Source organism: Euleptes europaea, chromosome 2, assembly GCF_029931775.1.
Source record: "Euleptes europaea isolate rEulEur1 chromosome 2, rEulEur1.hap1, whole genome shotgun sequence".
Lineage (NCBI taxonomy): Eukaryota > Metazoa > Chordata > Lepidosauria > Squamata > Sphaerodactylidae > Euleptes > Euleptes europaea.
Window position 1 is genome coordinate 80,707,840 of NC_079313.1, and position 27,183 is coordinate 80,735,022.

General features: G+C 43.8%; 1 protein-coding gene across 1 annotated transcript; it reads right to left on the minus strand.

Moving 5' to 3' along the window:
* Positions 1 to 920: 920 nt before the first annotated feature.
* PROK1 (prokineticin 1) lies at positions 921 to 9,478 on the minus strand. The gene is made up of 3 exons (XM_056845457.1): positions 9,393 to 9,478; positions 1,996 to 2,121; positions 921 to 1,040 (listed from the first exon to the last, which is right to left on the minus strand). The coding sequence occupies exons 1-3, from the start codon at positions 9,462 to 9,464 to the stop codon at positions 921 to 923; spliced, it is 318 nt and encodes a 105-aa protein (XP_056701435.1). The 5' UTR covers positions 9,465 to 9,478.
* Between the last annotated feature and the right edge of the window lie 17,705 nt (positions 9,479 to 27,183).

Genomic DNA, 27,183 nt, shown 5'->3' on the forward strand with positions numbered 1-27,183 from the left:
AGGGTTGCCAGGTCCCTCTTCGCCACCAGCCAGAGGTTTTTAAGGCAGAGCTTGAGGAGGGCGGGGTTTGGGGAGGGACTTCAATGCCAAAGAGTCCAATTGCCAAAGCGGCCATTTTCTCCAGGGGAACTGATCTCTATCGGCTGGAATATCAGTTGTAATAGCAGGAGATCTCCAGCTAGTACCTGGAGGTTGGCAACCCTTTCCCCACTCTATATAGCTGCACTTCAGCTAAAGTAGAAGCAAATGTGCCCTCTACAACTGCCTTGCAATCTCCTCAGGTCTTAGTGACTCCTTTCCTCCATGCAGCAACATTCACCAGTGGCAGTGGGTCATCTGCCAGAAACGGGCACATGCCCTGACTGCTGCTGTGGAGACCTCTTCCTCCCTCTGCTTCCAGACTCAGACGTTGTATGTCCATGCACGTACCTGGCCAGAATGTAACATGTAAAAAAGCTTGATTCATTACTCATCAATAAGGAAAAGGGAATTTCATGCTTTATTTTCTCTCTACCTAAGAAGTGGAAAACTGCTGCATTGGCCTTTCCTGATTGTCAGACTCACAGGGGAAGAAACAAACTGCACCTCGTACATTACAATGCCTATAAGTTATTTTGCACATATTCTTCCACAAACATAGACCTACCCAGATCTCATTGACAGTAATGCCCCCAAGCTTACATTTGCAACTCTGAAACCTCCCTTAATTTGTTTGTAAGCACGATTCTTGCATGTTGGCACTGAAACAATGAATTTTACAGACTTCCTACATTGCTGTAATCCCATGTAAGTCAATGGACAATGCTTGTGCAAATGGGAACTTCAATGACCTTACAAGTATTGAAGACAGACGTATGTAGTTAAGTGATGTACACTGTGGGAATTCTGGGATAGGAAGGTCCAGGAGACTCTACTTTTTATTAAAAGTCTATGTTTTTGAAGTCAACAGAACATCGGTATCGGCCATCAATGAATTTGGAACATATATAATTTGGCAAGCATGGGCAGGTATGATGTTGTCGTTTTCCAAAGAAAGGGACCTTTAAGAGAAAACAGAAACATGGAGAACATTAACAATATACCATCATTGGCAACCAAGGGAAACAGAGCATGGAACGAGGCAACAAGCATGGATAAAATAGCCCCTGGGTTTAATGCCAAATATTGACATCCTTGTCTGTGTGGCCTGAAACTAAACAACTACTATATAATGTTATTGTGATGTAGCTTGGAGCTGAACATTTAGAGTGAAGTGAAAGACAAATGAAGCAACGGATAAGTATTCTTTATCAGGAACATAAAAAGTCCTATTAAATCAGTTCATCTGATCATGTATCCTGATTCCCACAGTGGCCAACCTGATCACCTCAGAGGGTCTGAAAGCCAGGCACAGATACCAAATCCCCCCCCCCCCAAATCTCCAGGTATTTCCCAACTCAAAGCAGGCAACCCTAGTAGAGGTTCATTTTTACTTTACAGTAGCTTCATTTGCTAGCTTTTGATAACCTCTGGGTCTAACCTTCTAGGGGTATAGAAATATCTTGTCTTTGGAAGAAAGTAGTGGGATTTCCATGGCGCACGAAGAGCCGAAGGATCACATAAATGACAGGCACTAGATGGGCTGTTTATATGTACAGACCAACTCACTCACAGATTTTCCTGTAAGATCCCACACATGGGAGGGCACACACAATGAAAATAAGAAGTCAATATAAAAGTGAAAAATTGACTTAAGCCTTCCCCAAGAAAAATAAATTGTTTAACTATCTAGGAATCTTCTTTAATTAATCTCTCTTATTTCTTAGACTAGGCACAGAACAGTTGTAATAGTGGCTTGCATCGTACCATTCTTCTCAGCAACATTTGAAACTTTCCTCTAGCTTAAGTAGCTATTCTCCAACTAAAATAGCTCTTTGACTGGCACAACTGGAACCAGAAGCAGTTGGAACTGGCTAGTGTTGCAGCCAGGAAAGGGAAGAAGCCATTTATGAATACCTTGTGACTGATGGGGTGGCATTCATCTCCTTCTTGCCCTAAAGGAGTGCACATCCGCAGACCACGGAGCCACAAGCTGATGGCACAGCATGTCCCACCTCCACACTGGAGATCCCTCTCACAGGCCTAGAAGGAAGCACCACAACAGTACCCATTAGCCAAAACTTTTTAAGACAGTAAGAAAAATCTGAGAGTGATAAAAGATAAGAGATAAAAAGGGGTTTATAAGTAAACTTAAGAAAATATATAGGATGAAAAAGACAGTAAGCCAGTGCTTTCTGATTGCTTTGGTAATGCAAGGCACAATGTATAAAACCCACACAATGAGAATTAGGCACTAGGGTATCCAACCTCCAGGTGGTGGCTGAAGATCTCCTGCTATTACAACTGATCTCCAGGAGACAGAGATCAGTTCACCTGGAGAAAACGGCTCATTTGGAAGGTGGACTCTATGGCAGTCTACCCCATTGAAGTCCCTCCCATCCCCAAATGCCGCCCTCCTCAGGCTCTACCCCCAAAATCTCCTAGTATTTCCCAATCCGGAGCTGGCAACCCTATTAGGCACCCTGTAGGTTTTTTACTATCTTAAAACCTGTGCCATCTCTGCCTGTCTCTTGTATATATCAAGCCACTTCTGAAATCCAGAGGAGCTTATAGGTGAGTTTGTCAGTGCTATTAAGAAACTCTTGTTCTAAGGAAAAAAAACCAAAAGTTGTGTGCACTAGTGTATCCAAGCCCTTGGGCACACTTTGAGAAGCTCTCTGGACTATGGTGGTAGACAAGAGCTTATGTGTCCCTGTAGAGGTTTATTATTGGTTCTTTGAAAGGAGCGTTGGTCCTCAATAAATAATTTACGAAAAGCAAAAGTTAAGCCATTCGAGATGGATTAAGGTAAGCCAGAGAATATACTGTTTGAAAAATAAACGTTAAAGATAAGGGGATACATCCTGATCATAGTCTGTCTTATGGTAGGATATTGGTACATAATCCTTCTAGTCATCATGATTGATGAGACTGCTGATCCCCTGGAGGTGTTTGATGGAACTTAATTTTCTATGGAAGGCTATGGTGTTGTGCAAATAGCTTTAGGCAATTACGATTTGAAGTCAGAGGCCACACTTGGGGTGCTTCCACACTACCCATTGAGTCAGGAAATATATAAAACATCCATTACTGCTCCTTAGGTCCAATCCAATACTTCTTTCATTACAAATTCCAGAAAATGACGAAAGGAGACCAGCACTGAGCAAATACATCCTGCACTTGAGTCTTCTTAAGAAGGACTTGTTTCATCACTGCGATTTTATCCATGAGCATAACAAAGCACAGTTTTCAGAGCTGTATCTTCATTTTTGGCAGAGGAGGAGACCCAGGTTCAAATTACCATTCCATAACAGAAGCTTGCTGGGTGACCTTCGGCACATCCTACACTCAGGAAGGAGGGAGACATAATCCAAGGCACCATTGGCAAAGCAGCTCTTTGCTAGATGGAAGAGGCTGCTGCTTTCTCCTTCTGTTGCTATGTTGTGTGTGTAATCTACTTTAGCAATTTGGGCTGGAGGGGTAGCAGGGCAGGTGACTGCACAACTACATTTCATACATAACATTGTTTACAATACTATGGGATACAGGAATCCCATTTCTGAGAAACTAGATTTAGCGGTGTGAACTTGCAAGGGAATATCTTCCTAGGGAGCAACACCTGGGACAGGATCAGTAAATGCACTATGCAGCCTCCGCACAAACAACATGTCTGGAAAGGCCATCCACTGCATGTCCAGAGGGCAGGAACAGCCTCATTGCACAAGGTTTCCTACCTTCACACAATTGTCAGATTGACTAAGGATTTGAGGGCATCTTTTCTTGTACCAAGAGCAGTGCCACCTGTCTAAGAATAGTTGCACATGTATAAGAATTAAGGCCACCCAAACATGTTGCATAATTAGGGTTTACAACCTCCAGGTGGTTACCAAAAAAGCAGGTGGTGACTGGAGATCTCCTGCTGTTACAACTGATCTTCAGCCGATAGAGATCACCTGGAGAAAACGGCTGCTTTGGCAAATGGATTGTATGGCATTGAAGTCCCTCCCCTCTCCAAACCCTGCCCTCCTCAGGCTCTGCTCCCTAAATCTCCAGGTATTTCCCAGCGCAGAACTGCCATGGCTTAGTGGTAGAGCATCTGCTTTGTCTGCAGAAGGTCCCAGTTTCAATCCCTGGTATCTCCAGTTATGAGGATCAAATACTAGATGACATAAAGACCTTTACCTGAAACCCTGGAGAGCCACTGCCAGTCAGAGTAGACAGTACTGACTGTGATAGAACAACTAAAGCAGCTACATGTGTTCACGCAAGTGTACCAGTGCAGAATGTGCTGGCTTAAATGTTCTAGTTTGGTTCTGCATTAGGAATAAAATGGAGTTCTGGCCTTTTCTCTTCTCACCCCAGTACCAGCACCTACAATGTAAGGAACACTAATGCTGCAAACACACAAGATGATTTGAATTGCAAAGTGGGAGCTTTTCAACAATGGACCTGTTTGTGATGAGGGCGAGGCATACCAGACTGCCATTTGTGGATTCTTAGCTACCGGTAACACTTGATGTGCCAGGTTCAAGCTAAACCCTGTGAATACATTTGGGTCATACTAAACTTCTTCAAGAACTTGTTGGCCTGCTTGGTCATTTCTGATCGTCACTTACAGCACATGATAAGCTGACAAGTGTAGGCTACTCTGTAAGGGCACAATGGATCCTACTATATTGATCAATGACTTGGGTGAGATATCGGAGGATTGCTTCCAGCCATAATTTTTTATCATTGTAATTCCTTTTGTTAGTGTTTTACAGTAGTGGCTCTAACATGGGTTAATCCTTTTAAAATATCTACTTACGCTGTCATACAAAAAAAAATGACTGACTCACGCGCTACAGCTGTCATGATTTAAATAGATAAAAGTCAGGACAAATACATAATAATGCAATTTCCTGCATCTGTTAAAACTGAAACAGTTTAAATTAAGTAAAGACAAGGGAAAAATAAGCATCAGTCTCATTCAGGGAGATGCTAAACAAATACAAATCAAATCCTGCCAAGCCTATTCATGAGTTCTCATGCTGAAACCATTAGAAGTATTTAGGGAACAGGAAATAATCTATCAAGAATGAAGCTATCAGCACTTAGTTATTAGAATTCAAAGTCTGACAGTTCCTTCCTTGTTGGGTTTGTTATTTTGTTTGAGGAGGGGGCACAATGTTGAATTGTTGTTGAAATAGTTGCACTTGATAATAGGCATGTGCAAATAAACCCATTTTAATTTCTGCCTGCTTTTCTTTTTTTTAAATACTCATTTGGTTTCATTATATTTCTTATTAAAGCTATTTGTTTCAGCTATTCAATTGGCAATTTGTTTCTCTTGGTTTCAATGGGAAACGTATTTCCACCTGTAATCCCCCGTCCATCCCAACCGGGCTAAGATTCTCAGGCATTGTATCCCTCACACAAAAAGTTCCTCTGACAAATTTCAGACAGATAACCAGTCCTGTTTTATAGACATGGTTGACTGAAGGAGGCACTTGGTGACCCAATAAAATAAGTAGCCATGGGCCATGGGTGTTGTATGTGTTAAGTGCTGTCAAGTCACTTCTGACTTATAGCCACCCTATGAATTGACGACCTCCAAAAGCCTTCGACAATATTTTGACCTCCAAAATATCCTATAATTAAAAGCCTGGCTCAGGATTTGCAAACTGAGGACCGTGACTTCCTTTGTTGAGCACGGCATAGCAGGCACAAATGAAATACAAATAATAACTAAAATACTGTCAGGCGGGCACCACGTTTAGTAGAAATGTGGGATCATCTCTGTACTGAATATACAAGGAATGGAATCAGGGGAGGATACCGTTGGCAGAACCATCACACAACACTTCTGCTTGCTCTGTGACATCAGTATGTGAGGATTCCCTCCTTTCCTTCAGCATGGACATACACATTATAAGAAGTTAGGATATGCAGATCTTTTTTTAAAAAAATGAATGGGACTGCAACAAATGAACCACTGCAGCTTCTCTTTATGGTTCTGAATGCAGTTGTGAAACAAGGATAGCAAATGTTTCCTGGCATCTAGGGGAGAAGCAAGTGCAACGTTTCCCTCTTTCTCTTCCCCACTGGGGATGCAAGCAAAATGTCTGCCTTTGTCTGTTCACCCCAGTGGCATTGCTGCCTGTCACCAGAGCAGGGGAAGTACACCGCTATTAGCTTTCTCCAGTGTACAGTGCTTCCTATATGACACCGTGTCCAAGTAAAATGCTTCCCCATGTGCTTAGCAGCCACAGAATCATGGAACTCAATAGCTCAAGCAAATTGGAGCCACTGTTTACAGAAAATCAAATCCCCAAGCAAGGATAGTGTTCATTTTTCAATGTTTATATTAACAATATAAGGTTTTAGTTCATATGTTGTTTAGTTAAATCAATGATTTCAGCGGTTTTAGACTGGAGTAACTCTGCATAGGACTGTACCATAAAAGGCTTCCGTCTTTTTAAAGTTTATTAGTAATATTATTAGTAATTATTAGTAATAGCAATAGTAATATTAAAGAATATTAAAGATTATTAGTAATCTTTAAAGATTACTAGTTGAAGTGTATTAGTAATAAATAACCCTTTCTAGTTTAAACTTCAAAAAGAAACCCTTCTTAATGACACCTTCCTTTTAATTTAATAGGTATCTGATAAATATTGTGCTCTTAGTGGGGGGAAAGAATCCAATGCAAACATGCTAGAACTCAGTGGGCTGGTTCAAATATAATGAAAAGCCATGTTTTAATGCAAATAACCATAGCTAATTGATCATCTTAACCTGTACCACCATATTAACTATGAATAGTTCAGGTACCTCATACTAGTTCTGAAGCTGGGTTGTTAACCACAGGGGTTAGTCTTAACAAGGTTGGATTTTTTGCTGTTGTTTTTATGTATGATTGCCGTAACCTGGCTTAACTGTGGTTTATTTTCCTGTTATCACTCTGTGCTCATTCTGCCTTTGTGGCGGGCAAGTGGTATTTGTTTGCCTGGAGACAGAAACATGTCAAGATGGGAAACTTGGGTGTGAGTTTGGTTGAGTTGCACTAAAATGTGGGGGTTGCACTAAAATTGACTCCTAGAGCCTATTTTCCCAGGTTTTAAGTGAGTAAAAGGTTATCACAAAAGCCTTGCTGCTTCATTAACTAGTGGCATAGGGGAATGGTTACCACTCTGACAACAGCTGAACAGGAGAAGTTGTTAGTATGTCAAGGAGGAGGGTTCTAATAGCCTGATAGTTTCATATTTGCAGATCAAAAAAATGAGAAACACTGATACATATGATCATCCATATACAGACTGAAATGGTGTAATTCTAGGAGGGCAGTATGACTTGATATTTCTGTAATTGACAGCTGGTGGGAGATCCCTGAAGAGGGTTGAAGCAAAGTTTTAAGTGTAGAATCCTTCCAAAGTACTATCTGACAGTTCGTAGCTGGACCTCATTATATAAACAGAAAAATTAAACCCTTTTTTGTCCTATAATACTTTCACTGTTGCAGCTTTTCATAAGTTGCCATCATAAATAAAGATCATCCAGAAATAAGGGTTTGAGTCTCACTCTAAAATTAGTCACTTAAATGTGACCTCGATTCAGTCTTATACATATGTAATGGGAGTTAAATCCAATCCAGGTCAAAGGGACTTACAAGTAAATATGTATAGGGCTGCAGACTCCATTTATTATAATTTTTACCACTTAGGATTACTGCACCAGGCTCTCAAGTATCATGACTACCTCCGTATCTGGCACAGGTTTTAAAAGACATATTTCTTTAATAAGTAACATTGTAAGCAATCATCAAATCAATAGGGTTGCCAGCTCCGGGTTGAGAAATACCAGGAGATTTTGGGGGTGGAGCCTGAGGAGGGCAGGGTTTGGAGAGGGGAGGGACTTCAGTGCCATAGGGTCTAATTGCCAAAGCAGCCATTTTCTCCAGATGAACTGATCTCTGTCGCCTGGAGATCAGTTGTAATAGTGGGAGATCTCCAGCCACCGCCTGGAGGCTGGCAACCCCACAAATCAAGGAGAGTTTTGCCCTCAGCTCCTGTCGAAGAATTTCACCTACAAGCCAGAGCAGCCTTATTGCAGTTAGTTGGTATGCAAAACTGTTTTATGTGATCTGCTCATGTGAAACATGTAATATGTAATACATGAACTCATGGAAGGTCTCTGGAGCTTTCCCCATGGTTAGATTTTTCCTATCCCAGACGTAGCTGCTGTGATCTTCTGTGAGTCCGCAAATCAGGCATTAATTGACATATGGAAGAACATACTGTAAATCTTTAAAAATGTAACATCTGCACCAGTTCAGAGCGGAACTCATCTCATCAATTTATCTAAACAATCTCATGTTAAGAAATAAATCTAATAAAGCTAGAAATGTCTTCCCCTGAGGGAGGTATATGTCATTAAGTGTTTTTAGTGAGAATGGAAAGAAATAATCACATGACACAGAATAACACAATGTTTACTATCCAGTGTTATTAGCACAGCTAGGTTGTCAACCCTAATTTTAAAAAGAAAAATTAAAAGAAAACATTATTTGATCTGCTTATCCATATGAATGCTTGAATTCTTACACAACCGGATGGACACATTTTGAATCCCCTCCCCTGAATTCAAGAGTGTTAAAAATATCCTTTGGAATAAATTAAAGCAAAGTTTCTCATGCACTTCCATAAGTCCAGGACCTGAGACTTTGTCAAAAGCTCAGAACACCACAAGCCTTGCAAGAGAACACAGTAGCTGATAATACTCTATTTTTTTGTGTTTGTATATTTTTAATTTACAGGATTATTTTTTTTACATATTGAATTTCCAGATGTGCTTATAAAATTTGTGAATACATTAACAATTTAATTTCTGTATCCAAAATGAAACTCATCCTGGAATTTCCCTTCGTTAATTTAATTTTCCTTTACCCTGACCTTTACATTTTGACTCAAACAAAACTCATCACTTTGGTTCCAGCTGAATGTAGTTGCATTAAATAGCTACCACTGGTAACATTAAATAACTATCGATTAGTGCCAGGGTCAGCTATCAGTCCACGTTCTGTAACTACTACCAAAAAGTATTATAACAATGAATGTTTCACAGCTGTTTGTCACAGGAAAGCTGAAAAGATGTTAGATTTTAAAACACGCTAGCCCCAAGATCTTAGCTCTAAAGATCATCAGGATGGCTCGTCTTCTTCTGTCCCAGACTTGCCAAAATCACAGTCCACCTTTATTGCAAATGTTCACATAAGTTCCCAACACATGGTCAGACTTCTCCAACAATTCGACAAAAGGAAAATAAAAGCAACTTACCCCAGTGATCACTGCACACTTGTATAAGCTCATTAAGAGAGAAAAGCACAAGACTTGGATAACCATTTTCATGTTGCTTGAGAAAATTAGTCAGCTCTCGTCCTCCTTCTCGGGATCCCTCTCTCGTGCCACAGTTGCACCCCCTGTGATGCTGCAAGTCTTTCTCCTCCCTCTTGCCTTGCTGGTTTCTCAGTGAGATCTGATCACATCCCCCTCTCCCAGCTCTCTATTTAACATCTCAGCCACTAGTTTGTCTCTGTTGCCGATGCGATACTTGCTATGATGATCCCAGAGATCGCAGGATGAGCCTTGAAGCTGTAGCATAAAATATGAGGAGGGGACAATGCGTCTTGGCTCTTTGCAAGATTTATTTGGTGTAGAACTAGAGTACACATACGTTTTGTGGGCGGCTGCTTTTTTTTAAAATGCAATGTTGGCGGGCCTACAAATAATATAGCAATCAAATTTCTGTAGTTCTAATTTTTACCTATGGATTTTTTCAGTTATGTGAATTTTGCAAGAAAGGTGTTGGAAAATCAAACTTCCCTTTTTATAGTGCCCATTTTGTGTCGAGCATCTCCCCAAACCACTTAATATTTCCAGTAGTTATGCAACTGTACAGTAATGGCATTCAACATGGTGGCTGACTGGGTAACCACTGCTAATATATGCTAATAATGTGAATGGATTAGATTGTCCCCCAGGGTCATCGGGGCAAAGTCATGTCGCATTTAAGAACAGCTATGTTCCAGGTGCTGCCTTTGTGTGTGCGCAATAGACAGCATCCCTTATGTTGTTACATAGTGAGGACTTAGGGTTGCCAGGTCCCTCTTCACCACCAGTGGGAGGTTTTTTTGGCGGAGCCTGAGGAGAGCGGGGTTTGGGGGAGGGGAGGGACTTCAATGCCATGGACTCCAATTGCCAAAGCAGCCATTTTCTCCAGGTGAACTGATCTCTATCGGCTGGAGATCAGTTGTAATAGCAGGAGATGATTGCTAAAATTTGTTTTTAACAAGGGAAGAGCATCAATTAACTATCACCTGGCAACAAAAATAATAAATAAACAGGAATTAGAGAAAAAACTCAAAAACATGAAAGAAGAAAAAACACAAGGCTTGACAAGCAACTCGTTTTGACAAGAAAAATGCCAAGAATGAGAAAGTCCATACAGAGAAAACCAAGACAAACAATAGCTAGGAGCTAAATAACTGAAGTGTGTAATTTAGAAAGAAATAGATATGACACCACTGGTAAACATGCTAAATAGCAGGATTGTATAGTTGAAAGTAGACTGCCTGTTCCTTATTTAAATGCCCATATTTAATTATCTAGTCATCTAAAAACACATTAGCAACTTTCTCTGTTGGGAACCAGTAATTATTTCAGAGAAGGCACACTTAGGATTGCCCTAGTGCTTCAATAACGTCCAGCCAGCATAGCTGTGAGTTCATTACCCTGAACCACCAAGGAGATGAGGCAAATAAGTACTTATCCCAGCAAGTGACCAGAAATAAATGTGACAACAGACACATTTGTGAGGCAAAACAGATCTGTGTTAGGGCTTCTTATCCCTAGTTATCACTCTTTCTTCATTTAATTTCAGAACCAGGATCGATGGACTGTGAAGGCATGTGACATCATTCTGGAAGATTGTACTGACTCAGGAGTGGGGCTTGTTGCTCAGTGGTAGACTACATGCATTGCCTGTGCCAGATTTATTCCATGGTATCTCCAGCTAAAGGATCGCAGGCAGGAATAGGGCTGTGCATATTGGTAAACCCGTACTGAAAATAAACCCAAAATTAGCTGTTTTGGCAATATTTGGGTTTATTTTCGACCCAATACCAAAACCTGGGAATCTGCCTGAAGCTGAATAGGCGATAGGGTTTCAGCTATTTGCCTTTGCTCAGATGCACGGCTCTGTGCCTTCTCCCTTTTTTCTATCTTTGACTGGTTTTGTTAGGACCCCATAGTTGGGGCCCTCTTGAAGTAGGGCTCTTGTAATCGGAGCCAGCTTGGTCAGATCAAACTATCTGTCACCCTTCAGTGGAGTAATCTGGATAGCAGAAGAGCCATTTAAAAGACGAGGCTCACTCAGTCCCATCTGGAGGGATATACCTTCCAACTGAAAAGCACTAGCTTCATCAGCTGCTGACCCAGCTTCTGAATTGCGCAGATGAGCAATCTCCTTCAGAAGAACCACTTTGGTCATGACTTCGGCTGGCTCCGATATCACCCCCCCCCCATGAAAACCTGCTCTCAAACTGAAGGTCGCCCTGAGTAGTGGCTTCATTTCCCCGCACCGAGACCATCTCTTGAAATCAGTTTTTTTGATGATTATAATAAAGTATTGTTCACAGGATGTAATTTGCCACCAAAAGAAATGTTTTCTGTGCTGTATTTTTCTTGCATTTCAACCGTTTTCCTCAATGTGGAAGCTAATTTGCATAGACATCATGCTATGTGACCCAAATACGAATGGAGCCCCCAGACTTTGTGGTGTCAGCCTGCCATTCGGCTCCTTCTGTCAGTCCTCAGCAACGCTGACCTTCTGAACCTGAAAACCGATTGACAGTTCAGCTGTAGCCTCTCACAAATGCCTGGAGGATGGGTCGGCCCCTTTGTGGGCCCATAAAATTGGATCCTTGTCCCAAACTTCACCAAACTTCGGTGTCCATCTAATGAGAGACCCTTGCAGCTATGCTGCAAATTTGGTGACTCTACCTCAAAAAACATCACCTGGAGCCTTGAAAATAAATTCTATAGACTATAATGGATCCGAATTTTTTTAGGAAACCCAGAAATAAAGCCGAAGGAATATTCATTTACCTAAAAAAACCAGGTCCAATACAAAATTTACCGATTATTATTTTTTAGCGCACCCCTAGGCAGGAAGCATTGGGAAAGACCTCTTTCTATGCCTAAAACCCAGGAGAGCTGCTGTCACTCTGCACAGATAAGGCTGAGCTAGATTGCCTAATGGTCTTATTCAGTATAAGACAATTTCATATGATTATAATTCACACAGGGAATGTGCACATATATCTTGAACACCAGCAGTCTGGTTTCTCTGAGATTCAGGTGGGAGCCCATCTCTTTTGTACAAGCCTAGATTGTCCCAAAATATTCCTCAGGGATTAAGAAATCTAAAGCTTTCACCTGGAGCCACCTTCTTATCTGCACATTAATATCTATCTATTCATCGCTTATATTTGAGAACCAAAATATCCTTTCCATGTGCTGAAAATGAAGCAGGAGACTGGCTAGGTAGTGAATGGTATCTAGTAAGCCTAGTGAAAGTGCTTTTCTTAATAGGTAGGTAAGATGACCGTGAATTCTATCCAGTGTCTATTTCTCAAGTTTTATAGAACTGTCAAGGCTAAAATGTGCCATATACTATAAAGCTATGCACCTATGCCATTAAAGGTTTATGGAATGGGATGGAAAGCTATGCACAGAGGTCTGATTATTTTTGAGGTCAAGGGAGGTACCACAAAGAAGGCAACTCTGCTGCATCTAGTCATAAACTAAGATTAGGACTGAAAACCACAGATGGTGTTTCAACTACAGAGGATATTGAATTAAGAAAAGGACCTAGGGAGCATGCACATGGCCAAGCATTTTGCAGTGTCTTGAGGAAAGAAGTATTAAAACAGAGAGAAGTAAAACTACAACTGCACAAGGGAAAGAGAGAGAGAAAGCCAAAACTCCTTCCATTAAGCTCCTGTAACATCCAACTTCCTATGGAGCTGGTGTACTCAGGGCTATAAGGGTCACTATTTGTGAATGCCATCATGGTCTATCGGGGCTGAAGAATGTTTGAAGAAGGCCATAGAGGTAGCAGTGATGATGGTGAGCAGGACTTTTTTTTTCTTACCAAGAAAGGACTAGAAGTCTTGTCTTCCAAGGGGTACAACCTCTGTTGTGCAGTTTCACACCTTGTGGTGCACCTCTGCTGAATCTGGTGTAAATATGCTATTTAGGTATGCGGGTAAGTGACTTGTCGAGGGTCATAGAAGAAGTCAGCGCTTCTCATTCTTTATGGTAGGGAATATAGCCTTGGTTACTCACCGTGAGGGCTTATTCTCCCCTGAGGCGAAGGGCATCCTGAGCTGTGGGTTGTTTTCCTTCTCCATCCGGGTAGGCAGGACTAAAGTTTCTGACTTCCTGTGTCCCTTGGCGGGAAAACAGCCTGAGGAAGCCAGTTACCGTCTGTACTAGCTACGTTTACAGGAACGAGACAAACTAACGAGACACTGCATTATAACATATGAATAACCGAACAAGAGACCAGGCGTGCTAACATTTGTGGTTATACACAGTACTACGGCTGGCGTGGGGAGATGCCAGGGGTCTATTTCTAAAAACTGATTATTTGAAAGGGCGGGGCAGGATGCCCTTCGCCTCAGGGGAGAATAAGCCCTCACGGTGAGTAACCAAGGCTATATTCTCCGCTGAGGCAAGGGCATCCTGAGCTGTGGGACTTATAAGAGCTCCCAATAGGGTGGGAAAGAACATATTACTCAACCACACTTTGTAAAACCCTGCGACCAAAGGAGGCTTGGGCTGAAGACCAGGTATGGATTCTATAGTGTCTGACAAAAGTTGAGACTGAAGACCAGGTAGCGGCTTTACAGATCTCTTCTACCGGCGCTTGTTTGTCAAACGCGGTCGTAGTGGCGGTACTTCGAAGAGAATGTGCCGTGATACCCCCCGGTACAGGTTTGCCTTGCGCCTTGTACGCCTCTGCAATACATAGTTTGATCGTGTAACTAATTGCGGCGGCTGACATTCTCTGTCCCTTACCGGGGTTTGAGATCCCTATGAACATGTAGTCAGACCTTCTGATGACTGATGTGCGGTTGATGAATATACGAATAGCCCTCCTTAAATCTAATGTGTGCCATGTGGCCTCCCTTGGACAGTTTGGTTTTGGGCAAAAAGAAGGGAGGTTAATCTCCTGAGACCTGTGGAAGCGTGAATTTATCTTTGGTTGGAATGTGGGGTCGGGAGTTAGCACGACCCTGTCTTTGTGAAAGACACATAATCCTTTTCTGATAGACAGCGCCCTGAGCTCGGATACTCTTCTGGCTGAAGTGACTGCCGTAAGGAACAGTACCTTCATGCGAAGGTATCTCATGGGTACTGTTTTGAGAGGCTCGAAGGGTGGTCTCGTAAGAGCCTTTAGGACAAGGTTAAGGTTCCATGTAGGGAACCTGTGCAATACCGGGGGTTGTATTTGGGAGACTCCTTTTAGGAAAGCAGAAATGTGCCTGTGTTGTGACGTGGGGACTCCGTCTGAGAGAGGTATTACTGTGGAGATGGCGGCTACCTGTCGTCTCAGGGTAGAGGCCTTGAGGTTTTGTCTGACTCCCTCTTGGAGAAATTCTAGTATTGTGGGAATATCTGGGTGAAGAGGGTCGCGTTTCTTTCTCCTTGCCCATCGGGCAAAGGCTTTCCACGACGCGTTATATATGCGTCGGGTGGACGGCCTGCGTGCTTCTATGATTGTGTTGACCACATCTGTAGAGTACCCAAGGTTTAATAGAGTCCTCCTCTCAAGCGCCAGGCGGTCAAACAGAACCATTGGGGGTCTGGGTGTGTTATGGGCCCCTGGTGGAGAGTGGTCTGTTCCGCTGGGATTCGCCACGGTTCTTGGTAGGACATGCGCTTGAGAGTTACAAACCATGGTCTCCGGGGCCAGTAAGGAGCTATCAGTATCACGTCTGCTCTGTGTTGGTGTATTTTCCTGAGGACCTTGGGTAGGATGGGGATTGGAGGGAATGCGTAAAGCAGACCCTTGGGCCATGGACTGAGAAGGGCGTCTGTGCCTTCTGCTCTTGGGTGGAAGTACCTGGAGTAAAATCTGGGAACCTTGTGATTTGACTCGGAGGCAAAGAGATCGACGGAAGGGATACCAAAGATTTCTGTAAGCTGCTGAAATGTTGTGTGGTCTAATTCCCATTCTCCCTCGTCTATTGACTGGCGACTTAGCCAATCTGCACGCAGGTTGAGGTTTCCCTTGATGTGTTCCGCCCTGATTGAGGGAACGTTGGCTTGTGCCCAGGTGAATATCGCCACTGCTTCCCTGTGCAGGGAAGAGGACTTGGAACCCCCTTGTTTGTTGATATAGGCTTTTGTCGTGATATTGTCTGTTCGTATAAGTAGATGGTGTTTCCTGATTGTATGTGTGAATTTTTGTAGTGCCAATTTCACTGCCCTGAGTTCCAGCAGGTTGATGTGGAGTCGAGACTCCTGCTGTGACCATTGGCCTTGGGTTATCTGATTGCCTAAGGTGGCACCCCAGCCCGATAGGCTGGCGTCCGTGAAGATTTGGATGGGATCTTCGTGTATGTACTGTGTGGCTTGGCAGAGGTTGGATGGATTGGTCCACCAGAGAAGGCTGTGAGTGACCTTTGAGGGGATAGCTATTTTCTTGATCTTTTTCTTTACTATGTCTAGCTGGTGAGGCCTTAGAAGCCACTGTAGTGGGCGTGAGTGAAATCGGGCCCATGGTACTATGGCAATGCACGACACCATGAGCCCCAAAAGAGCCGCTAGGGACATGAGCATTGCGGTGTTGTGATTGGCCGTGTTGCGTGCGGAGGAAATTAGTTTCCTGATCCTTTCCTGAGGTAGGGATAAGGAGTTGGTTTTGGAGTTGATTTTGGCCCCCAGGTGGGTCATTACCTGTGAGGGGTGCAGTGAGCTTTTTTGGAAGTTTATGATGTACCCGTGTTCCTGAAGGGTCTGGATGACCCTTTGTGTGTGGGTGTGAGAGAGACTGTGGGTTGGGGCACAGATAAGGATGTCGTCCAGGTACGGATGTACCTGGATTCCTTCCTGTCGGAGGGATGCAATGATGGTGACTAGTATTTTGGTGAAAACCCTCGGAGCTGAGGTCAGTCCGAAGGGGAGGGCCCTGAACTGATAATGGTCGGGGCCATAGGCAAATCTGAGAAAGGATCTGTGTAGTGGGTGAATTGGAATGTGGAGGTAGGCCTCCGTGAGGTCCACAGCCGTCATAAAGGTGCCAGGGAGTAGTGATTCCACGATTGATTTGACTGTTTCCATACGGAAATGTCTGCGGGCCATCCTGTTGTTGACGTACTTTAGGTCCAAGATGGCCCTCCAGTCCCCGTTCTTCTTCGGGACGGTGAAGAAAATGGAATATACTCCCTGGCCCTTCTGATGGCTGGGCACTGGTTCTATGGCCTTGATATGAACCAAATGCTGGATAGCTGTTAATGTTCTTTGGTGTTTTCCCTTTTTGAATGAGATTGGGGAACGTAGGAATCGGTCCCGAGGTTGGACCATGAACTCCAGGAGATAGCCGTTTGTTAAAATCTGTGAGACCCATTTGTCCGGTTTGGACATGGACCACCTTGCTGCAAACTCCTGAAGTCTTCCCCCCACCTGAATGTGACTGGCGTCACTGAGGGGTGTGCTTAGTGAACCTGTCTCCTTTTTCCGATCTGGGCTGGAAGCCCTGGGGTCTGGAGGCTCTTCCCCCCCTACGAAAGGATCTGGTAGTGCCCCAAGATCCCCTGTTTGATCCCCAGGAACCTCTTCTAAATTCGGATCTGAATTTGGGTGAGAACTTGGGGGGACGAAAGGAAGGATATGAAGGGTGGCGATGGTCCTTTTTGATTTGCATGGGGAGCACTTGCTTTTTATCCTTTGTTTCGACGAGTATGCTGTCAAGCTTCTCGCCAAACAGTCTGCCCTCTTTGACAGGATAGGCCATGAGGGTGGTCTTGGCCTTAAAGTCTGCAGGCCAGGCCCTGAGCCAGAGTCCCCTTCGGATAGAAGTGACTGCTGCCATGGATCTGGCCACTGATGACATGGTGTCAAGAGATGCGTCTGCCATTAATGTTACTGCGTTAAGGACCCTGTCCAGACCCCCCAAAACCCTGAGGTTTTCGTCAGGAACTAATTGTATAATCTTTTTTATCCACAGGTATGAGGCTCTGGCAAAAATAGATGTGGTTGCACTGGCCTGAATAGCCATAGCCGAAGCCTCGTGCGCCTTTCTCGCCAGGTAGTCTGATTTCCTGTCTAGTTGGTCCCTCAGGGAACCCACCCCATCCTCAGGGACTAAGCCCGGGGATTGTAGGTCCAGGACCGGGGCATCTACCAAGGGAACTTTAAGCATTGACATTGCGTGGGAGGCCAGATTGTATTGCTTCCTAATATTAGTGGGAAGCTGTCTGTTAGGTGTTGGGTGGTCCCACTCCTCTCTGACTGCATTAATAAAAAAACTCCGGGAATGGAACTGTATTAGAGAGTGACTTGGGTCTAGGAAAACATTCCTTGACTCCCTTCTTTAATTTGGATTTAGGTTCATCTGTTTGGTCTGCCTCTGAGTCTTCATTAAGATCGAGAGCTAGGATAGCTTTGGCTAAGAGGGCCTGGTAATCCTCCCCCGAGAACAGTCTGGTGTGCTGATCTGTCTCTTGGGGTGGATCTTCGTCCAAATCAAATTCACCTTCCTCGATCTCTTCGTCTTCATAACCGGCTGAAGAGAGAGGGGATCTAGAAATTTCAGGCTGAGGCTCCCTAGTCTCGGAAGGCTTAGCCTTCATGGCCACTTTTGTGGGCCATGCCTTGGATTTAGTAGTAGAAGAGGAAGAAGGGCCACCATTCTCCTCAGTATGGGGGAGAGTGGGTTGCATGGGCTGAGATAGAGGGTTGGGGGGAATCCCATAGGGGCCCGCAGCCATGGAGGGAGGGAGGCGAGCCTGGAAGGATTGGAAGGCTTGCCACTGGCGTTGCAAGGCATAGTTGATAAGATCGTCTGCGCTTTGCCAGGAAATAAAATGGCCGCCCTCTGCCGCCTGGTTGGGGGGGGTTGCCAGCTCCCGCCTGGAATGCTCCCATAGCCGCCATTGCCGCGTAATTACCAGTCCCCGCCAGGAAGGGTGAAGAAGCCGCCGCCGGGAGGGATGAATTCGCTGCTGCCGCCTGGTCTGCGTTCTGGGCAGTGCGGGATGCGAGGGAGACTTTTGGCGAAGAGTCGGGTATTTTACGCCCGGCTTTCGTCCCGCCGGCGGGCTTAGCGCCGCGCCTCTTTCTTCTGGCGCCCGGTTGCAGCGGCGCTGACTTTCGCGCCTTTTTGTATTTAATTGGGGCCGAGGAGGTTTCGGCCGCTAGGGTCTCTCCCGGATTAGTAGTGCTCCCTAATAGTCCGTCAGGACGGCCGTTGGGAGATCCGGAGCCCGTGGGGGTGGTTTGAACCAGCCCGCTTTGGAAGTCCTTCTCTGAGAGAAGGTCGTCTTCCCTTGCTAACATGGCGTCGGCCATGTTGGAGGCTATAGTCTAGCACACAGAGGGAAAGGGAGACGGAGGATAACAAGAGGAAGGTAGGAGGGGATTTACAATGAAAGGGAAGACGAGGAAGACTCACGGTACTTAGAAGACAAAGAGACAGGAAATTTTTTTTTTTTTTTTTTTTTTTTTTGCTGAAATGGGCCTAAAGGATCTTCTGGCACAGAGCTGCGCGAAGTTGCCTGCTCCACCCGGATAGGCAGGATGGAAACTGGCTTCCTCAGGCTGTTTTCCCGCCAAGGGACACAGGAAGTCAGAAACTTTAGTCCTGCCTACCCGGATGGAGAAGGAAAACAACCCACAGTTCAGGATGCCCTTGCCTCAGTGGAGAAAGAAGTTTGTACAGAATGAGATCACTGACCACATTTGCCATACTGAGTCAGCCCTGCGGTTGTTAGCTGGACGTCAGCACTAGGGTGAAAGGAGGCTGGTAGCATTTTTCAAGCAGAGATTCTTTCAAAAGCTTTGCTTAACTTCCCCGATCAATAACATTTTAATTTTCTCATCTGACAAGCCAGGATCTATTGACACAGATAGGTCAATTTACTGTAGCTGGCAACCTATTTATATCTATGTGGGTGTTTACAAATGTACACCCCGAGAATAACAATCTTACTGCTTTTTCAGTGTATCTTTTTAAAAAACTGCTTGGCTGGAAAAGCTTGGTTTCTTTGCTACAGGGGACTTCTGTCCAAAAAAGTCAGAAAGAATACAAACAATTCAAAGGAACTGGGGAAAGGAGTCGGAAATTATCCTGTGGAAGCCCCATGTCACATGCTTGGGGGATGTGAAGGAGAACTTCCCAGTGATTTATGCCTATGATCAGTCATTTCTATAGTGACATTTAAGCTGCATTCCTAAACAAGGGTGTGCATTTAAGTGCTGTCAAGTCGCTTCCGACCCTATGAATTAATCTCCTCCACAATGTCCTATCGATAACAGCCTTGTTCAGGTCTTGCAGACTGAGGGCCATGGCTTCCTTTATAGAGTCAATATACCTTTCCCAATATATTCTTCAAGGAACGCTGCACTCAACTGGAAACAACTTACTGGTGGTCCCTGGCCCAAGACATATCCGACTGCCCTCGACAAGGGCCAGGGCTTTTCCGGCCCTGGTCCCGGACTGGTGGAACTCTCTGTAGGGTTGCCAGGTCCCCCCTCTTGATTTGTGGGAGGTTTTAGGAGACAGAGCAGGGGCGGCCACATTCACATGGTGACGCCACTTCTGGGTTTACTTATGGAAGACCCGCATCACTGCGGCCGCTTTAGTGTTCAAACCCGCAGATTTTGAGGGGTTGAATGCTAGAACAGTTGCAGCAATGTGACATCATCGCGTGCATGCAGCCGCACACGCACACAATAGCCTGCCAAAATCACCACACATGCAATTGCCCGCACATGCAATTGCCCACCAAAGCCACCCAAATGGCAACCCTAACTCTCTGTCAAATGAAACCCGGGCATTACAGGACTTCATTCAGTTCCGCAGGGCCTGTAAGACTGAGATGTTCCACCAGGCCTATGGGTGAGGGCAGGAACGGTATTTACATCAATCAGCCTCCACTGCTGGACCCTTCTAGAGATCTGTGCTCCCTGCTGGTGGCATGAGTTCTAAAATAATTCACCCATGGGAGGAAGATTCCCTTTCTTAGAAGGGTGATGGTAACATAGGGGGGAATTTTATTGCTAAGGTGCCATTTTGAGATAGTTCAAGTGCATTAGGTTTTAACTATTGTTATGGATATATGTAGGTTTTATTATTATACTATTTATGATATATTAATGTATTTTATTACTGTTACTGTGGTTAGCTACCCTGAGCCTGACTCTGTTGGGAAAGGGCGGGATAGAAATTATTATTCTTATTGTTATCCATCTCATGTTGGGTCTTCCTCTTTTCCTGCTGCCTTCAACTTTTCCTAGCTTTATTGTCTTTTCCAGTGACTCTTGTCTTCTCGTAATATGACCAAAATACAATATTCCTAAACATACTTGGAAGAAATTTCCCTTGAAAGCAACACCATGGCCTTCCAAATAAACCTGGTTAGCACTGGGATGACAGAGTGCAAAGAGCTTGAATTCCATTCTCCCAACACGTTTGGGCAGCAGAAGGTTAATATCAAAGGGGTAGCCCTGTTAGTCTTTCATAGCAAAATAAAATGGAACTTCGGTGGCTCCGTCAAGACTAAGAGCATTTATTCACTGAGTGCAGCATTGGCGTATTTGAAGCACTCTAGTTCAGTTTTAAGAGAGCAAATTGAAGGAAGCCATTTCACCAGCTCAAGCTGTCTACTGTAACTGTAAGTCATCTCCACTGAATAAATGATTGCAAATATATTTTCCACCATGAAAAGATGACAGGACCAAAAAGCTAATTTACACAGCATCGGTAAATAGATGTGTTTTCATAAAGCAATATCAGCCTTAAACTAGATGTGACCATTGGTGACAGACTCATTTAAATACTGGTGTGCTCCTAGGGTTGCTAGGTGCCTCCTCTCCTCCGGCGGGAGGCTTTTCTTTGTAATCGCGCGTGCGTAAAGCCCTTTACCACTCAAACTAAGAGGTAAAGACCCCTTGCGAGGCGAAACTTCCGGTTCTAAACCAGAAGTGCCGTGCGCCGTATGCACGCGCGCGTGCACGTTTGCCCACCGACCCTCAGGTGGTCGGCGGGCAGAGGGGTAAATGGCCAGGGGTTTGCCCGCTACCAGCGGGCACCTGGCAACCCTATGTGCTCCAATCACGTATAATGTCAGGGGGAGGAGCCGCCCTGGTTTTTTTAAAGGGGGCATGTGGATGAAGGGAGCTGAATCCCTGTTACTTCCCTGGACTTCATTGCCCCACACACTGTTGCCCCAGCTGGGCCCACTTCTGGTATTGGAGTCTGGCTGGGAGACAAATGCCTGGAGGGACAGAATGTAGGGAGATAAACTGTCTGTGGGGAGGGGGTCAGTTTCCCCTTTATCTCTGGATCTTTTCTTACCTTAAATTCCCCCCCCCCCCCAACACACACAGCTTATATGTTGCTGGGACAAAAGTACATTCAAAAGTTGTTCTGCTGCCTTTTTAGGCTTGTAAACTTTTGGGGGGAAATAAATTTCTGTGTCTGTTCCAAACAGCTGCACCAGTAACGATATGTTGCGCAGGGGAGCGTGGCATCATTCGTGATGCTGTGAATGCCCAAGACGCTCCCCCCTCTTCTCCTCCCCTTTCTTTTGTTTTTGCACGTGTGCTCTAGCTGTGATTGGCTGCCATCTCACTGGTTTCATTTTTTGAATAGTTTCCTCCACTATTTTTGTGTGATTCTGGTGTTCGAATGCCATGGAGATATCTGGGAAGGTTTGGGAAATGGCGATTCTCTAGCACACATGTGCCTAATCCACCATTATGCATTGAAAAATGTTAATCTACTCAAAATGGATGCCAAACCTAACCTTAATCCTCCATGCAGTCACCCATCCCAAACAATCAGAGTTCCACCATCCTCTTTACTATTAATTTTGCACTAACAAATCAATGGGGGTTAGTCCAACGCTCCAATGTTCCTTCACTTGTCTAAATAAATCAAATTTTAAAAATTAAAAAGCAGGGAGGGGGAATGGAGAATGGGAGGGAGATGGGCAACAAAGTGGGTGTGGACAACGGAGGAGCGGAGAAATGAATAGCATCTCCAACTTGTCCACACCTCAGGGGAAGTCGTCTTTGAAACGGAGAAAAGGAAAGCATCGTCTTATAAGTAGTTGCAGATAACATGGACATTAAACGATTGCAAAACGTTTCCAATGCCAAATGGAGGGGAAACAGTGTGGACATGAGAAAATAAAACGTTTCATGAAACATTGCAAACAATTGGTGCAGAAACAGCCTATATTCTGCTACGGTGAGGGGTTGGAGAAAGGAGTGTGTGTGTGTGTGTGTTTGTGTGTGTGGGAGAGAGAGGGGGGGAGAGAGGGAGAGAGAGAGATTAAAGAAAGTGGGGCAAAGTAGGCAGTGAGTTGAAAAGCAGGACCTAAAGAAATAATGAGTGGTGGAGATGAGGAGTTAAAGAAAGAAACTCTCCAAGTATTTCCCAACCTGGAGCTTGCAACCCTAACCATGGGGGAACAGAGGCCACATGCCTCTGATGGGGTTACACCATTGCTGGGTCTTCTCTCCTTGTCCTCTGACATTCCATGTTGTCGGGGAGAGTGGTGTTGACAGTGACTACATCGGCAGGTGGTGGGTTGCTGCACCTAGGAGGGATGTCATTGGGTGTCGCTGCCTGATTGGTAGGTGTTGCCAGGGTTGCTATGGACTCCGGCACGCTATGTGGTCTGCACCTTGGCATCCCCACCCCCAAATGTCCATAGGGGATCCCACCAGTGGCACCACTATTACATTGGCAGCTGGCCACCACCACAGCAGCGGTTCTCAGGATTGGGCTTTTAATATCTCTGTTATGAATGTTGTAGGTCAGTGGGGTCCCGGCATTGCAGATGAAATATGTGTCAGCTTCCAGCACTGCCTTATCCCAACTGATTCCTGCTTGCCTAGAATGATGGACAAGTTTTCTCTTCTGTTCACAGCTCCTTCTCCACAGTATGATAAACCTTTACTTTCCACACGTAATTCAAATGACTTTTCACTTGGGCTCGATGCTGCTGATGTGACAGATGGGATGATGTTTATCACACTCCCATAGGTGATTGGAAGTACCAAGAGAGACATTACTCTTTTTGTGCCTGGCTTTCTCATCAGGGAAAGAGTGCTGATGCACCAGAATTAATGTGGCATTTCATTTAATATGCAGAACACAGTGCTCGATTCCAGTTGTTACATACAGCTTTGGGGGGCGGTCACTGGTGCTTTCCAGGAGTGGGGGTTGCAGTCTAGCTCTTCAGAAGAGTTTGGCAAATCAATTCCAACAGGGATTTATTTGTGTGTGTGTGTGTGTGAGAGAGAGAGAGAGAGAGAGAGAGAGAGAGAGAGACCGAGACCGAGACCAGTGGAAGGACAGACAGAGACTGCATATTCTAGTTTTAAACTGCAGCCATCTCCACAACATAAACCCAGGATGTACTTCATGGCATTTTTTTTTGTTTATTTCGATTGGATTTTTGTAAGCTGCTTTGGGTACCTGCTGGGGGCGGGGGGAAGCAAAGAAAAATACCTACAGCAAAACAAATCCAAATTTTTTAGGCAGGAAATTCAGATAAGTAGGTTTTTTAAAAGGTCTGTTGTCATATATGTTATTTGTGGACAACAGAAGGATATTTATTTAACTAATTTCCCCTTCACCCGTTATTTTCAAACATACTCATGGCAGGATACAGTCATGAAATAAAATCCAAACAGAATAAAACACCAGTGCATAAAACAGTAAAAATCGCAACATAAAATAGAGTAGTGGCAGCCATAAAATCATATTGGATATGGTGTGGACGTGTGACTCAGCAGTCTGAAGGTTAATTTGAGTTGCAGTGTTTCATTATTCAATCTCTTTTTTGCTTTATTACTTACTGAAATGTATTTGATTGTGTAGTTAGTAATGTAGGAATCATAGGGACATAATACTCTAGAGAGTTTTGTGCTGCAGCGAAGCACTAAACCAAATTTCAGGGGAAGGTTTTGTGGTGGTATCACTGTCAGGGGGGAAAAACCAAAGCAAGGCACTGAGGTTCATAGTGACCCTACCTACAGGCACCAGTCAGGGAGTAGCATGGTGCTGATGTCCCCACATTAGCCCTACATGGAAAGAACCATCCAGAGCACAGCAATACCAGCATGTCTCTATGATGTAGTTAAACCAATGCACAGTAGCTATTGTATACTTGAGAGAGGTTCATTGTCTTTGGATCCTCAGCAAGAGTGGAGATTTCTGTTACGTGCTTGAATCCTGAAGTAGAATTCCTGTAAGGGTTCTGCAGAAGCAACTATATCAGCCTTTGCTGCCTCTTAAGAGTGGCCAACTCCAGGTTCAGAAATACCTGGCGATTTTAAGATGGAGCCTGGGAGAGGAGGGTCAGGGAGGGGAGGGATCTCAGTAGGGTATAATGCCATGCAGTCCACCCTCCAACACAGCCATTTTTTTCCCAGGGAAATTGCTCTCTGTCATCTGGAGATTGGTTATAATTCTGGGAGATCTCCAGCCCTCACCTGGGGGTTGGAAACCCTACTGCCTGTGCAAAGCACCATTTCTCATAACCAGTATACTCACATGCCTTTTCTGAGGACAGAGGAGTCTATTTTTGGCCTTATACAAAAACAGTTATGGTACCACTGGCATCACAATTCATAGGGTAGCCAGCCTCCAGGGGAGAGCAAAAAAGAACTAGTACGACTCAATCAAGAAATTGAACAATTAATAAAAGTGCTATAATAGAAACCACTACAAGTGTACAATACATACAATATAAACACTATAAACAAGGAAATATTAGAAACAAATGGGAAAAAGTCCAAAGTCCAAAGGTCTTATCCTATTCAATCTTCTTCTGATCCAAACGTGGGTACAAAGTCCATATAGGTCCAAAGATTATATAAAGACAACGGAGGAAACGCTATTCCGGATATCTTAGCGCTTTCACCAAAGCACGGCTTCATCAGCCTATAAAATTCATATAACAATTTTTATAATGTTTTACATTTTTATAAATAATCCATGATAATTGATAATAATTGTAAGGATAGACAACAATAATATTATATAAAAGCTTACCTCTTAGTGTGTTAGAAAGCATACTCATTGGGAGGAATATATTCCATATATTTTGATTATCTTTCTTTTTCGTAAAAAACGTATTAGTTTCTAATAATATACTATTTTTTGCAATTTTTGATTAGTTTTTATGCTCCCAAAGAAAAGGGCTGCTAAACCTTCCGGTCTTAAGTTGAATTGTGATAGACTGTGTGAGCAGATATAGAGCTAATGGGTCACATGCTGCTATACTTACTAAATTCTTAAAGGCGCAGTGTCAAAAATGCGCAGTGTCAAAAAAAAGGGGGAGTCACTCAATTCATAGAAAACAGGACAAATCAAATTCATTGTTTAACCCGTTGGGGGCCAAGGTGTTAAATAAATGTATGAAGCGCATTTCATTTTGAAGGAGCACTTTCTGTACGTCCCTATGGTCATGTGGATGATCATGATAAACCCACAGTACAAAGAATCTCATATCAGTTTCAGAATGTTTGTATTTCACAAAATGGCTCGTTAGTGGAGCCTCAAAGTTCAAAGAGCGCAATCTCGATCTGTGTTCTCCTATGCGCAGCCGAACTGGGCGCATAGTGCTGCCAATGTATAATTTAGAACATTTACATGTGACCGCGTAAATTACGCGGCTAGTGGCACAGTTGGAGAAGTGTCTCAATTGGAATCTGAAATCTGAAGTTGCTGAGCGAAATTCTTTGACAGGAAGACTCAGCGGGCACACGGAGCATTTCCCGCATTTAAAATGGCCGACGGCCGAGACGTGTGGCACAGGTTTTTTAAGGAAGTCAGAATGTACTAGACGATCCCTAAGAGCTTGGGTCTTACGCATTCCAAAAATCGGAGGAACATTGCATCCAGGAATATCTTTAATAATGTGCCAATGTCTCCTAATAGCCTGTTTGATTGCAAAGGAATGTTTACTATAAGTTAAAGAGCAATACACGTTCTGTTTTGAAATTGGTGTTTTTTTGGAGAACAAAGAATGGCGTTCTCTTTCATTGGCTCTATTCCAGGCTTGAGAGACAAGTGCGCCGCGTGTGCCCCTGCTATCGCGAATCTCTTCATGATTGATTTTGAATTGGCTCATATCATCAATAATAATCCTTTTGCATCACATTTATTTATTTATAAACGGTATGTTGATGATTTATTTTTTCTTTTTGACTGCTCTGAAACATTTGATAAATTTGCCACGTGGTTAAATACCATTAATGAACATCTGACGTTTACTGGCCAATGTGACCCTGTTAGTATACCTTTTCTAGATTTGGAAGTTTTTGTTAGATCTGATAGAAAGCTAGCTGTAAGACCTTATAAAAAAAGTATATCTAAGGATTCTGGGCTGCATTACGCTTCCAATCATCCGATTCATCTAAAAAATAATCTTCCCTTTAGCAACTTTCTGAGATTAAAAAGAAATGCAACCTGTGCGGTTGACTTTAAAAAAGCCTCTGAGAATATGACTGTTTCTTTAACAAAAAGGGGTTATCCACCTCAGGTTGTCTCTCAAGCCTGGAATAGAGCCAATGAAAGAGAACGCCATTCTTTGTTCTCCAAAAAAACACCAATTTCAAAACAGAACGTGTATTGCTCTTTAACTTATAGTAAACATTCCTTTGCAATCAAACAGGCTATTAGGAGACATTGGCACATTATTAAAGATATTCCTGGATGCAATGTTCCTCCGATTTTTGGAATGCGTAAGACCCAAGCTCTTAGGGATCGTCTAGTACATTCTGACTTCCTTAAAAAACCTGTGCCACACGTCTCGGC